Genomic DNA, 17,765 nt, shown 5'->3' on the forward strand with positions numbered 1-17,765 from the left:
TGAGTCTTATATAAACCAAGTAATTAAAGAGTGATCGATTATGTTCATTTTGATAAAATAGCAGCATTCTACAGCAGGGACTGCGTTTGAAATGAGTTTCGACTAGCGGGTCCCTGCAGTATGAGTGTGTGTGCAGTTCTCAACAACACGCGGCTTCATTGCATAAGGTTATCTTCGTCAAGTCAAGCCGGGCCCTATCTCTTTCTACTTGAAAGTCTCCCCTAAGTGGAGAACGCTCCCCGGTCATCTCTATCCTTTATCTATTCATCATGAAGCAGGTGTAGAAGATGGCTCTTCTGTAAACTGGTTTCCAAGGTGACAATGAGAAAGGACAAGCTGGCCATTTGGTAACTACACCCCCACACACACACACACCACACACCATACACTCACATACACACACCACACCACACACTCACACACACAGACAGACATACAGGAATCTGACAATGGACACTCAGCTGCCTCAAAAGGACGCTGGGTTGCCAAACAACAGACGACATAAAGGTGTGTATACGCGAGCTCATCTGTTTGCTGTTCTCGTCAGACACTTCTCGTAAAGATAATTGGCTGCCAGACCATGGGAGGGGTTGGAGCGTTGCCTGCTGCATCTTCCCACGCAGGTCAAGCCAAACCGTGTGTCCTTGGTTACAGCATGCGCTGCAGACCGTACTCCAGTAAGGGCACGCGCAATGTGAACGACTAAACCCTGGCTCTGCACCAGAACAACCATTAGCCAGAGGGCCCTCCACGTGGAAAGCTCCGGCGGTAACGTCGGGGTGAGGGCACGCTGTCAATCCTCTCGACTTCAGAGAACCTCGGAGCGGAAGCACTTGCTGTGTTTCGGTCCCGGCTGTTGCCGCTTTTTATTCCGGCTTTATTCCGAGTCATATTTATTTAAAGGTAATGTTTGTTTGTCAGAAGAAAGGTTAGCACGCGGTCATCACAGCTCAAGACAAACCGCTTGAGCACAATGTGAAGGGGGCTCGCTCCGGGGGTGGATTATCCCTTTGTTTGATCCCTATCTTGATTTGTTGGTGTTTAGTGTCACACCGAGCCTGCAGTCGCATCTGAGGAATTGGGTCCTGAGGCGCGTGTGTGTGTGTGTGTGTGTGTGTGTGTGTGTGTGTGTGTGTGTGTGTGTGTGTGTGTGTGTGTGTGTGTGTGTGTGTGTGTGTGTGTGTGTGTGTGTGTGTGTGTGTGTGTGTGTGTGTGTGTGTGTGTGTGTGTGTGTGTGTGTGTGTGTGTGTGTGTGTGTGTGTGTGTGTGTGTGTGTGTGTGTGTGTGTAATAGGATGATAGGGAAGCTGGATGACTTTAGATAGATCCTTCTTCATAACTGACCCTCCAGCCCACAGAGGACATTTTGTTTAGGCGCGTACCCCCCCGCCCCCATAGCGCTACTATTTCTGAGATGTAATAAAGTGCGGCCGATAAGGGAGCTCATCATCCCTGTCACAGCCACTCACTAATGGAGGCTGTATTCCTCATAAACACCATCTCATCGGAGAGGCCCGGAAATGGCCCGTCTTTCATCTCTCCCTGGCCCGAGGTGGTCGGTGTTCAGATCAGGAATGCACTTTAATTAAAGTTTGATGCTGTTCATCTCGGCTTTTGAAATATTTACCACCACCCCCCCCCCCCCCCCCCCCAGATGTGGATGGATAAATGTACGTATATGTCATTGTGCTAAAAACTAGATTCATATTCTTTTCACTGTAGTTGTTCTCAGATGTAGGATAACATTATAATTTTACTGCATGGAGATTGCATTAAGGCAATAGTGAGTACAACTTAAGAAGTACTCGAAGAGGGCTTTAATGGTGTAACCTCATCAAATGTAAACTTCCCATTATTGTCGGCCAAAACACTCACTGATAGAATTAACCTCCCCATAATTAAAACGCTGCTCAAGAAAATGATTTTCCTTTGCATAGAGCAGATTGAACAAGTTAGCTGTGATATTAGCCTTTACTGCCCCATTGTGAAAGACCCGTTTTCATCTATACCTTCACTTTAAATCAAAGTCAAAGTTAAGTTCAATCAAGAATGTGTGTTTTCTCCCCTCTATTTATTAGAAAGTGAAAAACAACAACTCTAACAATCTATAGAAAAACTGGTCTCCAAATTGAAAATTAAATTAGAAATAAATCATGCTTCACACTGCAGGCCAGGAAACATTTGTTCACTGCAATCTTTTTACCATTGTTGGATTACGGTGACCTGCTGTTTATGAAAGCACCTGACCAGTACCTCAAAAAATTGGATATTGTCTACCACTGTGCTCTGTGATTTTTAACTGGCTGTGGAAATCATGCCCATCATTGTACCCTACATGCCACTGCAAAATATCCATCACTCTCTGTACGCAGCCTCTCACACTGGTTGTTTTTTAATTACGTGAGTGTCTCATTGGGCTGGTCCCTTCCTATCTATGTGATCGTTCATACGTGTCCGCAAACAAATGTAATTTTGGTTTGTGTTCTAGAGATGTGTTACAGATGTTGGTACCCAGGGCTAGAATTGAGTTAGGGAAAAAGGCTTTTAAATATGCTGCGCCTTCTGCCTGGAACACTGTACAACAGCACCTGGAGCTGTCACAGCTGGTTAGCTTAGGAGGATTCAAAGTACTGCTGAAGGACAGAGAAGATAGTTCTCTTGGTCAATGCAATTGTGTGTAAAGTTCTATTTTTGATAACAGCCAGGTTTATTCATTTTATCTGTCGCGGTTTATTCATTTTATTTGAACTGTATTCATGTATTCATTTTTAATTTTCATACATAGTCTTGTCCCTAATCTTGTATTGTATATTAACTGATGCTGAATGTGGTTTATGAGAATTGTACGTGACTGTTGATTGTGGTTATTTTATCATAGTGCTGCCTTCTTGGCCAGGTCATTCTTGTAAAAGAGATTATTAATCTCAATGAATTTTTCTTCCCTGGTTAAATAAAGGATTGAGTTAACAACTCTACACTTGCACAACTCTTATTTTGCAGGAATAAAAAAGGCTTAGATCTATGAGTGCAGGCTCTTCTCTATAGAAGTATCTGTGTCAAACCAAGTAAGCTGAAAGCTGTTTTCACAGCACAAGGAGAAGTGTGTCTTTCCTTACAGGACGTTGTCTAGGTTAAGTCTCCAGTGAATGGTTTCTTCAACATCCTGACCAAATTGGAGACTGCAGTGTGAATTGCTATACCCTTCTTGGTATGGTAGGACAGGTACATCCCTCTCTCCATTCCCAGAGAAAACCTCTGGGCTTGAACAGAAGCAGATTGGCCACTTTAGCAATTTAGTAGACGCAGACTTTGTTCTTTGTTGGTGGGTGAGTCTGAACCAATCAAGTGGTTTGTGAAGTTGTCACAGTAGTAGTAGTTTTCTGTGATTCATTGGGAGGCTGGTTACCCCCAACAACTACAGGCATTATAGCCAAACAGAGATCTGTCTGCAGATTTGTTTAGTTTCTATGGATAACTGAGGGTGTAATTCTCCCTAAACAATTGTAGCTCCACACTCACTTTCATTTTGGACACGTGCCATTTTGCAATTCAATCTTTTTTTATCAATCTATCATGGTAAACTGCCCATAAATGCAGCACCAGCTAATTGTGAGAGCAAGGATAGTGGACATAAGGCTTCTGCAATTTATTTTGTGATATGTTCTGTCTCTGCAAGGAGTCTCTCATCCAACTTTTCTTTTCCATTTTATTTAACATACTTTACAAGGTGACAGGAAGTTTGTACAAAGTACATTTGGTTACACAAAGGCCAGTGTAGCATTCGGTTTAGAACAAAACTTGAAGTCGACTGAAAGCTTGGTCATAGTCCTTTGAGAAATGTACAGTCCAGACATTCTTTACCATTCGGTATGCAACACGGCCTTATCAAATCATCTATTAATTCAATATGAAAAATGTTGGCGATTTGATTGGTGGTTCCTCATGAGGAGGCATAGACCAATGGGTGAAGAGAACAGACACCAGGACCAGAGTCAACTCATCCGACACTAATCCTACTGATATGAGCGTCTTGTAAAAATGGAATGTTTTACTTGTGGAATTTTAAAGAGGCTTTACAAGGGGGTGGTCAACCCATTAAAAATAAAGATATCCCACATCAGATTAAAATCAGACTTTGAAATTATATAGTAACTTCATAAGAGTCCTTTGACGCCGCGATTAAATGAATCCGAACCAGACAGTTTGTGACCTTGGAGCTTTCAGCTGAAATTGACATTCTCAACCGGCCTTTACAATCAATCGTCTGCTTCTCCCAGGTCATCTCGAGTGGGAAGGATGTGTCAAGTGTCCTCCAAGCCATTCACAGTGAGCTCAACGTGTATTTTTATTTTTATTTATTTTTTACCTTTATTTATCCAGGTGAGACCCATTGAGACCTTTAGCCTCTTTCTCAAGGGAGCCCTGACATACAGACATAAAGATAACTGCATTCCTGTTATCAGCTGGACCATCTGTGAGCACTGAGAAGATCATTGTATCCAGGATCCTCTAAACATGCCCTCCTCCATGGGTGAAGCTACAGTTAGCGGTCTGTATTTTTGTATTCTTTGAATCTTTCTTGGGCTTTTCAGTGGTTTGGTTTGCCCACCACCATCCCCTGCCCCCACCATCATCTGGGTAGGTATTCACGTGGAAGTCCCGTGAGGTTCCTGTCCAGCAGAGCCTGGTCCACGGACCTGATGAAGGAGTCAATCATCCGTCTCATGTCCCCCGTGAAGGGGTCAAAGGAGGGCCGCTTCACCCCGGAGCGCTTGAAGTGGCCGTCCTGGTTGCTCTGCGCGCACATCAGCCTCTCCTCGCTGGCGGTGACGTTCAGGAACAGCGTGACCAGGCGCAGTGGTGGGAACAGGGCCCTCTGCAGGTCCTCGTAGTGCACTACAAGCAGCCGCTGGCCGAACTTCAGCCAGCTCAGCGCGTGGGACGCCCACCAGGGGGCGTAGCTTGAGACGAACTCTGACCATTCTGCGTAATGAAGAGAGAGAGACAGAGATAGAGGGCTTGGTTATTGTTGTAAATCCGCCGGCTTTTCATTTTTGTTTGTTCTCAGTTTGGCTGTGAAAGACAAGCATCTGCCAAAAACACGAGCCATCTGGAGAATGCACTTATTGGTTCCAACCCAAAAAAAACGTGAAAACAATTGCCTACTTTCCATGAATGACTTTCTGTTGAATATACATCTTCTGGATATACCCAGCTTTATTGTACATAACAGGTTGCCGAGAGCCGCCCTACTGTTTCAAACAATTGCAGTATTGAAAAGAACGATGGCATCCAAATCACCAAGGAACATGGCAGTGAGGTCGGCGTTACCTTTGCTCTTCCACTGTGTATCCGTCGCGTGGCCCAAATGCCCGGCGCACTTGCGGTTGAACTCCGCCATCAGGGACCGGTACGGGTTGCGGATCAGCAGGATGGCCGCGTCGAACATCTCGATCTCCTTCTGTCCACTCTCGTGGGTCTTCACGCAAATGCTTCGGCCGCTCTTCCAGTAGTCCTTCTCCCCTTTAAAGCCTGAGGGAGGAACGAAGCGACCATGAGCCCAAAGTCACACAGACCAGCGTGCAGCAGGTTCCTGGGGACCCAGTAGCCCCTACCTCTGTTGTACAGTGTGCCGTCAAAGTAGAAGCTGCCAGTGTAGTATCCCGTCACCAGCTCCACCAGGTGTCGAAGCCAGGTGTTCCCCGCCCCGGGGAAGCTGGACAGAGCCACCAGGTTGCTGGAGCGTTGTGGCAAAAAGGTCCTTTCTTTGCACCTCAAGTCTGGCGGGGCACAAAGTGCGGGAGGTCAGCCAATGCATTGTCTGAACGAGTCTCAGCAGAGCCCCCAAATCGACTGTTCCAGCTCGTTATGCATGTCTGCGATGACAACATGATGAAACCCATCCATCTTTGATGTCATCTTGACACAGAGTTAGTTTTAATGGATTTCTTATGCAAATCCTTTCTCCTCATTGCCAACGAGAGGCTGAAATAAAATCTGATTAGAAGAAATATTGCTTCAATACTATTTCTACAAGTACATGCATGGTGAATACAGCAGGCTGCTCCGTCTGCAGCCCACTCACTTCCCCACTGCACAGATCTGTACCGCGTGGTGTCATAGCATAGGGACTAGTCTTAATTACACATATATATATATGTAACATACATATATATATATATATATATATATATATAGAGCCCTCACCAAGGACAGGCGTGTGATACACTTGGTAGTAGTCCTGCTGCGTGGGCGCTGTGGGTGTAGCGGGGGAGGTCAGGCTGCTGTGGTTCAGACCAGAGTTCCTCCCACACATCTGTCCCTGGGGCTGCTGGGAAAGGCTGAAGAGAGAGCTGGTCCCGGTGCAAAAACAGTGGGGAGCCTTCAACACGGCCAGTGGAAGCTCCTACATCAAGTAAAAAAAATGGAAAAAAGACTCGAGAGGCTGATACACACGCGCATACGCGCGCACATACACACGTTTGATTTATTCCGTATTTTTTCATCCTCAACCAACTTTAAATCTACAGTGCATGTGACATCCAGATGCTGATGTCAAATTGTCACTATGTATGCAGTATGCACTACTAGGATGAGATGGACGAGGGTGTGCTCGTTAAATGCACTCACTCACATGCACGCACGCACGCACACACGCACGCACACACACACACACACTACACACACACACACACACACACACTACACACACACACACACACACTACACACACACACACACACACACACTACACAAATACATGGGGATGGAAGGACTCCAAAACCATCGTTATCTCATTATGGGCCCATTAAAGCGTAAGCAGCACATCAGTGGTAATGAAACTCCATCCCCAGACTGGTGTCACTGGAATCCCATGGGGGACGGAGCGATACACACGCACGCAAAGAAACGTCTTTTATCTGCCATCTTCAGGGAGCGCACACCACGGGCTGTGGTCTACAGAGACTAGCGGAGTTCTAGCACATCCGTCTGTAGAGTACAGCGAGAGATGTTATGCATTAATCACACGTTATATATATACTGTATATACGGAGGGGAGCGAACCTTATCCGTGCAGGTCTCAATGCAGGATGGCACGGTGAGATTGGGATGGAGGGAGGACACGGGAAAGGCGCTGATGGTGTTCTTTGGTATCTTGAAGCAACCGCTGTAGTAAACATTCCTGACTGGGGAGAGGCAAGACAGAGGGCGAGCAGGAGAGAGATGTGAATTCCAGTATGAACAAGAGGCAGGTTATAAACCCATCTTCAAAACCAAGTTGAATGGGAACAAAGACGCATTCATTGTAGCTTGCTACTTGGCGCTCAGAGAGCCACGTTAAACACTCAAATAAGAGTGGGGAAGAGGAGGTCGGATAAGATGGGTGTTTGAACACTTCAATGTCAAGTGTTTTGTAGAGCTATATTTTGTATTTTTTTTTTGTAGTTCTTACTTTTATTTAAATATTATTTTTATGTGTACTGTCCTGTACTCTTGCCACATTTCACTGTCAGGGATTAATAAAGTAAAATCTTCTTTCAATAAAAACAATGAAAAACTTAAAAAGGATTAGTAAACTCCTATCTATTTGAAGTTATCTATACTAGTTTGATATGCGGCCCGGGGAATGCGGCCACACTCCATTTGATCCTAATTTCTTTGAACATGGATAGGCTTAAGTATAAATACGCCGACTTTACCACTAATGCAATGTGACATCCATATTTAGGTCAGTCAACAACTTTGCACAAAGAGTACATCATGAAGGACTGCAACAACTTGAACACAACTATCTTCGCCCCACTCGTGAGGTAACCGTTCCCTTGTATAAGCTCATCCATTTATGTGAATTTCTTTATTTTTATTTTGCTCAAAGATCCATCATTACTATATACACTTTTTGGTGAGCGTTTCATAAAGACGCGGTCTTACGAGCAGGGGTAAAAAGAGGGAGAAAGATTGTGAATGAGTGATCATTAATCAGGAGTGTGCTGCCTGTGGTGTATAGCTGCCGTGCATCTCCCTCTCAGGCATGGAGACTGCATAATAAACCCATGCTTCTGCACGCATATACATCAGTATCGCAGAAGGAGAAGTAACACGTATATGTTATATCTACCTGTGTGTTTGTGTGTGTGTGTGTGTGTGTGTGTATATATGTATGTGCGTTTGCGTGCGTACGCCTGTGTTGTGTGTGTGTGTGTGTGAGAAAGAGAGAGAGGGACAGAGAGAGAGAGAGAGAGACAGGTTTACAGAAATCCTCCCTGCCTGAGTGTACAGAGGGATACAGAGAAGAGATAAAGGAAGAGACCTTGAGAAGAGGGAGAGAAGGAGAGAGAGTGAACGAGAGAAGGAGAGGGAGAAGGAGAGAGAGAAAGAGAGAGATCAAGCGAAAAGAGAGAGCGAGACCGATAGCAGTAAGTAAGGACTAGCGGACCGGCGCCGGACTCACATTTCCTGTGTCCCGGGAGTTGTTCCACCTTGTATATGGAGAGGCGCTCCACGCCCCCACAGGGGGTGCCCCTCTCCCCCCGACAGCTCACACTGCAGTCCTCCTCGGGGGCCTGGGAGCTTCTGATGCGGTTCCCACAGTGACACTCGGCCCCGTACTCTAGACCTGCATACTGGTACCCACTAACCGCACACACACACGCACACACACACACACACACACACACACACACATATAGACGTATATACACACAGGTAGAAATTCACATATACATGTATATGATATGTACGGATGCACACATACACACAAACACATACACAACCACACACACACACACACACACACGCACGCATGCACACACAGAGACATACATACACAGACACACACACACACACACACACACACGCACACATACAAACACACGCGCACACACAAACACACGCGCACACACACACACACACACACACACACACACACAGTTAAACATACATAAACATGAGCAAATATAAACAAACACATACCCAGGCCCACACACACCCAGATAAATATAAATAAACATGAGCATGTATAGACACACACATAAACACCCACTCCATCACACACACACACACACACACACACACACACACAAACACACACACTCAGTCAGACCGGATGAACATGTACACAACCACATATACAAACTTAAAGACACACACACACACCGACATACATACATAAACATCTCTCGCGAGAACCCAAATCGCTCTTGCCCAGGGCTTTCCATAACCGCAAGCCATCAGCCGTTGGCTACAACCAGCCTATCAGACCCCACTTAACATTTAAAACTCATTTGTTCATTTTGGGTTTCTGCCCTACTGAGGATTTCCCCCCCCCGGCTGTGTTGTAACAATAGTGTCTATGTGTCCACACCGCAACGAACCGGATGGGGCCACAGCCTGGATCGGCGACTCCTGATCCAGGGGAAGATCCAGGGTGTCCAGGTTTACTCTGTGACTCATCCCCCACCCCTCTCCTCTGCTGCGCTAAAGCGATGGAAACATCATCAGAATTGACCTTTCTATGCACTAGTCACACTGACTCTTTTTGCCTCATTTCTATAACTGGAACACTTTGGGAAACAGCACATCACAGAGTGGTAGAGGAGAGCCTGAAACACTGTCAACACCATCTTGGTAGTCTGCGTGCATCTGCCTTTATTCCACTGCTTCCTCTGCTTTCCACAATGAAGGGTATCGCTGTTTGAGGTGCGCTTTGTGTAAGCCTTTTCTGAAATCTAAGATTGCATCATGATAATGTTGTGCAGGCACAGCTACTACAGCAGGTATGGCTTTGAAATGTCAAAAAGAATCTAGCAGTTGATGTCGAAATTCAGATTTTGACCAAACATAATTGTCATATCGAATTGCTCCCTTTCTGTACTCTCCGCCTTTTACTTGGATGCAGTCTATATCTCCTTGTGTTTAGTGAAAATCTTGCACAACTACAAAGTGTACAGCTATGTATACTATGTCATCAATTATTTAAAAGCCTCTGTTCCATTCCACTCCATATAGATAAAGCTGCTTAAGTTGAGCAGAAATGTTTATAAAAAGACATATAGGCAACCGCCCATTAAGGACTACCCCACAACAAGAGATGGAAACCAGCGTTATTACGATGCAGTTTCAGTATTTCTCTCTCGATTTCTCTCTCCGAATTCAATCTGCAATATTGCCTCCATGTGATTGGATGTCACGTGACTGACTCTCTTCCCCTCCACCAATCATTCACTGCCCCCCCCCACCCCCCCTTCCCTAGCCACCTGGCACTCCACTGGAACACAAGCAGCCATTCACCCAGAGGAGACTCAAAAAGAGAAAAGAGCTCAGCATCGAACAGCGCTGTCTCTGTGGCTCGCCGGCGACGCCCCCTCTAGCCCCCCCGCCCACCGGCCCACCTTCCTATCCGCCACAACGGCATTACCTTTCGGAGCAGGTGTCCTGACACAGGGAGCTGGTCATTTTGCGCAGGTCGTACAGGATAGTTCCCCCCAGGGCCCGGTCCCCTGCCTCGTGCAGGAAGCAGCCCACATAGGTCCCTGCAAGGGGACGGGGGGGAAAGAGTATAAGACAGATGAGAAATGTAACGGAGGAAGGTCAGTATCCAAGTTCAAGTTCTAGTTCTAGTTCCCTCCACCAGCGTTAATGTCCAGCTCATGGTGCCAGGCCCACAGATGTGCAAACGTAAATCTGGCCATCTGTGGAAGTGAAAATGGCATTGATTGAAAAGAGTATTCGGAAACAGAAATATGTTTTTATGTTATTTTTTATCTATTCCGTCTCTTTATAAGAATTCATTCTATTTTATATCGGAAGAACAGAAGCAAATAGCAAAAAATCGAGGCTAAAAGAAAGGCATTTTCATTTGATATTTCATTGATCCTGCTAAAAGACACTGGCTTGATAGATAGGAATTTGTCAGGCCATGTGTAATTTGCCACATTTACCAATCTTTCCAGACCATTGTAATAAAATAACGCATATAGTTACGTAATCAAAAGTGTGTATTTCCAAGTTACTAGCATATATATGAATCCCAAAATTGACAATAAATCCCCAGCTGGAGAGGCCAAGGACTTCAAGTACACATTTATTACGCCCATAAAACTCAGATGGAATGATTCTTTGGTTTCAACCACTTTTTCCCAGCCACTGAATGACTTGAACATGAACAGATGTAATGTAAATATGACAGCATCCTTACAGAAAAAAACTGGTCATTTCCATGCAGAACATGTTCAAGGATTGGAAGCCTTGAGACGGTGTTGGACAAGCGGGGAGGTGGAGAGACACGGTAGATGAATGGAGCCCATGTGTCAGCAAGATGCACTGACACGAGAGAAACAAGAAACGGAGCATGAAATCCTTTGTCTGGGCTCAGAGCGTGCAGAGTACAGATTTTAACGTCCAACAGTTTTACAGTGTCCTCCCAAACCATGCGTCCTCCAAAACCCTGCATCCGCCTAGACCCTGAATCCCCCTAAATCTTATGTCTTCTCAAACCCTGCATCCGCCTGAACCCTGAATCCCCCTAAATTGTATGTCCTCCTAAACCCTGCATCCTCCTTAACCCTACATCCTCCAAAACCATATGTGTCTGAATAAGCCCTGCCTCAACCTAAACCTAATGTCCTCCTAAACCATGTGTCTGCATAAGACCGGCCTCAACCTAAACCTAGTGTCCTTGTATCCTCTGACCTTAACCCTACATCCTTTACCACATGCTCCTTAACCCTACATCAACCATAACCCTGTATCCTCCTTTACCCTGCATCCTGCCAAACCCTTCATCCTCCTTAACCCTACATCCACCTTAACCCTACATCAACCATAACCCTGCATCCTCCCAAACCCTACATCCCCCTTAACCCTGCATCCACCTAAACCATGCATACTCTTTAACTAAGTGTCATCCTAAACCCTGCAAACTCAAAAACCTGCATCCTCCTCAACCCTGCATCATCATATACAGTGGTAGGCATAAGTTTAGGCACCCATGCAAAAGTTGACTAAAAAGAGGAATAAAAAATCATCTTTTGAAAATTGATCTTAATGCCTTAATTAAACAAATGAGGAAAAATCCAACCTTTAACGACACCAATTTGCTTTGTGAATGAATAATGTATCGTAAATAAATAAATGTTCTCCATTAAAATACAGGGTGCATAAGTATAGACACCCCTATGTTAAATTCCCATAGAGGCAGGCTATTTTTAAAAGCCAGTTATTTCATGGATCCAGGATACTATGCATCCTGATGAAGTCACCTAGGCCTTTGGAATTAAAATAGTCCCACATCATCACATACCCTTCACCATACCTAGAGATTGGCATGGTTCTTTTCAGTTAGCCTTATAGCTGTTAGTTAGCCTAATGATTTCTCAATGCAAATCAAACCAGCTAATAGGCTAACTGAAATAAAACCATGCCAATCTCTCGGTATGGCCTGCCTAGTACCTGCCTACTCTGAAACCCTGCATCCTCCTAAAACATGCCTGCTCCTAAACTAAGTGTCATCCTTAACCCTGCATGATCCCAAATCCTGCATTCTCCTAATCCATGTGTCCTCGTAAACTCTGCAAAATTCTAAGCCCAGCATCCTCTTAAAGTCTGCATCATCCTAAACCTTGTATCCTAATAGACCCTGCATCCTCCTTAATCCTGCATCTTCCTGAACCCTACATCCTCATACACTGTAAAGCCTAGGCAATAGCCTTGGTGGACCCCATTTCTCAGCTACTATGTCACTGAAGGTCATCCGAATGTAAAGAATTCTTCCAATGCAGCCAAGAAATGCAGCCATCCTTCTGCAGCCAATGTATCATTTTTGGCCAATATCACAAACAGCACATACTGTATGTTTAATCTGAAGGAATTCATTCATAAATGAATACCTAGGAGTGCTCGCTAGCTAGCATAGCTAATACGTATCAAGTTAGTGTAGATACATATTTCATCCTTATTCTTCAGGCAAATTGTGCATTCCTCAAAAGTTGAGTGAATTGGTTTTTCGTAGACCACTGAGCCATTATTGCAAATCAGATTTTGAATCACGTTTGTTTCAACACAGGTTGAGAAGTACTTTTCCTTGCAGATGTGGTTGGTCAATGGACATGCTTGCATGTCGACGAAGATATCTCCTTAAAAAGTAGATGGTTATTGACACAGTTAATCAATGCTGTGCCCCAGACTTTCCGTATTGTATAGAAAGGCTGTGAGAGACTATTCTAGACCATCCTCTAAATCGTTATTGAAAAGCAATATTTTCTTTGAGCTGATCTTGAACAATTAGAGCCTGGAATCAAGCATGCAAACAGGGGAAGGAAAGCGGTTTGGATCAGCAACCATGCGTGAGATGAACACCCTGTGTGTTGGTGTTTAATGACATGCACAAAAACTGGCCGAGCTCCTCTTCCCAGAGAGGGCTGAGAAGTCGATGCCAGTGGAAGGCAGTAGGCAGCAAGGAGGGGAGATGCAAGATTACCACAGATGGGGGTAGGCAGTCCGTTTTAGGCCCATTAGAGCTGACCTGCAGAGGGCAGACGGGACCCAGTAGGGGACCACCGATCTTGGGAGGAAAATGCAGGCTACCACACAGGCTAAAAGCACGTAACGCTTTTAGTCCAGGACCCAAAAGCTGTTTATTTTTAGAGAAAAGCTATAATTAAATTGTCATTGATGCCTTATCCATTAATTTATTTATTTTTGTTGTATTTGTGGATTTTCCCCCATACCATTAAGGTTTAAGTTTTAATCTTTTGGAAATTCAAAAACAACAAATAATTCCCTGTGCATTTAAATGTAAAAATGGCACATAAATGCGTAATGGAGCTGTGTTTGCTGCTCTAAATTCATGCCCGTCTCATGAATGTGCAATGAGTTGCAGTTTCTAAATGAGAAATGGAAACCTCACGCTGAGATTGTGTTTTACTGCTGGCTACGGGCCATCCGAGCAACCTAAAGTAAATCACCAAATAAGACAATAGGTACATTTGTATTTTTTCTGCTTCATATATTATTCAAGGAAAAAAACATTTTTCTGTCAACAAGCTTTATTTGTTACACACATACCCTAGCTGCAGTGCTCTGCACTCAAAAAAAAAAAATATTCAGAGGCTTTTGTCCATTTGAATAAGACGTTGCAATGGTATCTGCTCTAGTTCAAGCCTAGCCTCAAGGGCTTACACTATGTATCTAGATGTTGTCATGGGTGGGTTGACACAAACAGGGAAGCTTTGGAATTGATTGATAATACAGTCTTGATGTAACCTAGTGGTGACCAATAACCCGGCCAGCACCACCACCACTGAAAGACAACCACTGGTGTACAACCAGGACTAGGAATAGCTTGTTGAAGCTTCTTGAATAATATCATGGATGAGATGAATGTGTGTTTTTATTACGATTGCCCACATCCCCAATGAAATGAGCCGAAAGGCGCACGATGGGTTCCTCGTGCTCCCAAGTATCATCTGTCTAGCAATCAAATAGATCCTTAAGTTGTTGTCGACTTCCGTATCATGAGTTCATTCACAGAGACCATTCACAGGGAGGCTTTAGCTCAGGAGGTAGAGCGGGTTCGCTGGTAAACTCAAGGTTGCTGGTTTGATCCCCGGCTCCTCCTAGCTGAGTGTCGTGGTGTCCCTGAGCAAGACGCCTCACCATAATTGCTCCTGACAAGCTGGCTGTCACCCTGTGTGTTTGACTCTGCCGTGAATGTGTGCATGAATGGGTGAATGTCAGTCAACACTGTAGAGCGCTTTGGATAAAAGCGCTGTATACATGAGGACCATTTACATCACTGACAATGACCAATGTGTGTTTTTTACTCTACGTTTGTTTTTTCTCTAGTCACAGCGAGACAAGCGAGACAACCGTGAACGTGCCTCACAGTACCTTCCTTACACACAAACTGGCCTTTCGAAACACACTCTGCTGAATTAAGCTATAAGGAAAGCATTTGTAGAATTTGTTATTGCGCTTTTGTACAAAATATATGGCTCTACGCCAACAGGGAAGACGTCCATGTTTATTGCCAGAGAAACTTACCAAAAAACTTTATAGCAACAGGGCCTCTATGTCCATAGGTGCTTCAGCAACTTGCAAAGGGATACACAGGGTTTACCACGTGTTCTTGGATTGAGCAAAGCATACAACTAAATAGATGGATATCCTTGGTCTATCCTTGCACATTTTCAGGGGGTGACATTGTCGTTTGCCTGTCAATACACTCGTTCAGGGTGAAATTAAGACATGTTCAATTCAATTTAAGATGAAAAAAAATGAATTTTCAGCCTGAGCCATCTTGTGATTTTTTTTATAACCCATGAATCATTGGTAAGACATTATTTTCCCTCTCCACCCCTTTCTATGAAAATACAGCTCAACGTGAGCCAACTCGCTCTCTTTTCTTCTTATTCTGTAAATGAGGGGCCTCTCAGAGGAGCCGGACATTGTGTCGATGGTGACTCAACACCCAGGACTCCTGGCGCTGTTGGGAACCCTCTACAAGAGCGCGTTCACGCAGCTGCGAACACCTCCTCTTCACCGTCGCTTACCTTTGCGTTTGCTGCCGCTGCTCCGGCCACTGCCGCTGCTGCTGAGCTGAGCGCCGCTCTGCTCAAGGGTCTCGGGCAGCAGGCCGTGGAACCAGCGGCGCTGCAGGTGCTGCACCCCGAGTCCGCGGGAGTCGGCCCAGCGTCGCCGGGCCCTCATGCCCGTCCCGGGCCCCGGGGTGGCCTGGTAGGTGGCCCACCTGGAGCGATGCCTCACGCTCAGGCCGGACCCCCTGGGCACGGTGGGGGGCGCCACCAGGGACAGCGGGGGCCTGGTGGAGGAGGAGAGGGAGGGGACCCCGCTGGACTGCGTGACCCGCAGGCCGGAGCGCTGCAGGAGCAGAATGCTGCCCGCCATCAGGTAGGCGACGCCCAGGAAGAGCAGCAGCACTTGGGCTCGCCACAGGAAGCAGTGCACCTTCAGTAGCCGCGCCAACATGCTAAGCGTGGGCTGGGATCGGAGCGGCCAAGCCCCTGGCACCGCGAGGAGCGTCAGAATGCGGCGTCTACAGACACATCAAGACGCACTGTGCCGGGCGCTGGTGCCGGTCCAACACCATGCTCTTCTTCTCTAGTGTAGCCGCCGGCTGTGCAGTCATTCTTCTCTTCAAGCCTCCGCCATGCCTTGTTTCTTCATCTCGGCGCCCCTCCTCCAGCAGGGGAAGGGGTTGGATCCTTTTAACGTGCCACAGCTAAGATTGACCTCGAGGCAATCTCCAGCACTGCAACCCCGGGTTGCCTTCAACAAGTCCCTGGGGACAAAATGGAGGGGGAGAAAACAGGCAGCTGTTTTATTTATTTATTTATTTATTTATGTATTTCCTCTTTTTAAATGTCACTGTTATCCGACTGCATATGTGCATAATCCAATGGTGCGGTGGCATGTGAGGGGATTAGACCCGCAGCTCATGTTGAAATATATAGGCTTGTGTTTCCCTGGCCTCCAGCTATGGCTTTTTTTTCCTTTTGCTGTTTGCTGCCTCTTTTATTTTCAAGACGATCCCTGAAGTTGTGGTCTCCATATGCGATATCCCTGCAATTTGACTGTAGGGTAAGACAGACATAACTTGTATTGTTGTTGGTGCTTTTTATCCAAATACCAAAATAACAGAATCAGTTGGACCTTACAAAATAGGATGTATTTTACCTGATTTTGATTATTGCCTCTCTTCCCAAAACCATGTCAAACAATGTTGAGTTATTAAGCAACATCTGTCAAGGACGTCTGTCTTTTATTTATTATTTATGTGTTTAAAAAATTGATCTTACATCCAAATTTGATAAGTGGAAAATCCAAAAGAGTGTAGACCCAATCATGCAGTGAAAGAAATATGAGATCAGATGAGAGGGAGCGAACAGCAAATCTCCATATTAACACCTTCTCATGCATGCAGATTTGCCGGATGACTGACAATGTTGGCCAAATATCGTTCAGCTGTCAAACCTATTCCAAACCAACATAAACCGTCACAAGCAATAGCTATTATGAAAATGTAGCCTAATGTATGTAAATACATCCAATCAATGTCAACGATTCATTTCGTCATAGTTCGCTTTGGAAAATGGGATCATTGAAGTGTTGCCATACAAGGTGTTTAATTTCTTTTTTTGTCACCTTAGTGAATGCTTTGAAATGAACTGCTGGTCTTCTAGTAATATACAGTAAGAGCCAAATAGATGCGTTTCAGAGCGTGTCTATTTGCCTCGCACTAGTGGATATTCTAGTAGTATTCATACTCCTATTGTGTCAATAACCGTTAGGGGACCCTGACACCGTTTTAGTACTTTCACACAATGTATCCTTCGGGTCGTTTTATTTAATCTAAACATTTCGACACACTTGCGAGCAAATGTATGAGCTGCTGCTCCCGAGGATCGAAGCAACAGTTTGCACACAGAATATCCTCTTAACATCGTTTCATGCACAGTGGTCAACTCTTTCAACTAAACGCAATTTGCAAACATAAAATGAACTCAGTAACACAGCTAATATCATCTTAACACTGCGAACACCGTCCGTATGTTGCATGTTTCATCCAAACAAAAAAGAATCAAGGGTAAGTAGGGAAACCTTGCATATGAAGCATTTAGAAATCTTCCATCTTAAGGTTCCGCACCGTTTACAGTAGATGATCATTTAATCGGGTGCTTACCCTCAGCTCCGGAGAGAGGCTACGACGTCTTATCGCTCAATAAATGATGAATCTGTTGACATGTT

At 45.1% G+C, this 17,765-nt stretch overlaps 1 protein-coding gene across 1 annotated transcript; it reads right to left on the reverse strand.

Moving 5' to 3' along the window:
* Positions 1 to 4,629: 4,629 nt before the first annotated feature.
* wscd1b (WSC domain containing 1b) lies at positions 4,630 to 15,986 on the reverse strand (the record flags this gene model as incomplete). The annotated part of the gene is made up of 8 exons (XM_084474044.1): positions 4,630 to 4,982; positions 5,331 to 5,531; positions 5,615 to 5,779; positions 6,207 to 6,405; positions 7,065 to 7,186; positions 8,452 to 8,633; positions 10,417 to 10,531; positions 15,551 to 15,986. The coding sequence occupies 8 exons, from the start codon at positions 15,984 to 15,986 to the stop codon at positions 4,630 to 4,632; spliced, it is 1,773 nt and encodes a 590-aa protein (XP_084330170.1).
* Between the last annotated feature and the right edge of the window lie 1,779 nt (positions 15,987 to 17,765).

Source organism: Micromesistius poutassou (genome assembly GCF_964030765.1).
Source record: "Micromesistius poutassou genome assembly, chromosome: 10".
In the NCBI taxonomy this organism is placed as follows: Eukaryota; Metazoa; Chordata; class Actinopteri; order Gadiformes; family Gadidae; genus Micromesistius; species Micromesistius poutassou.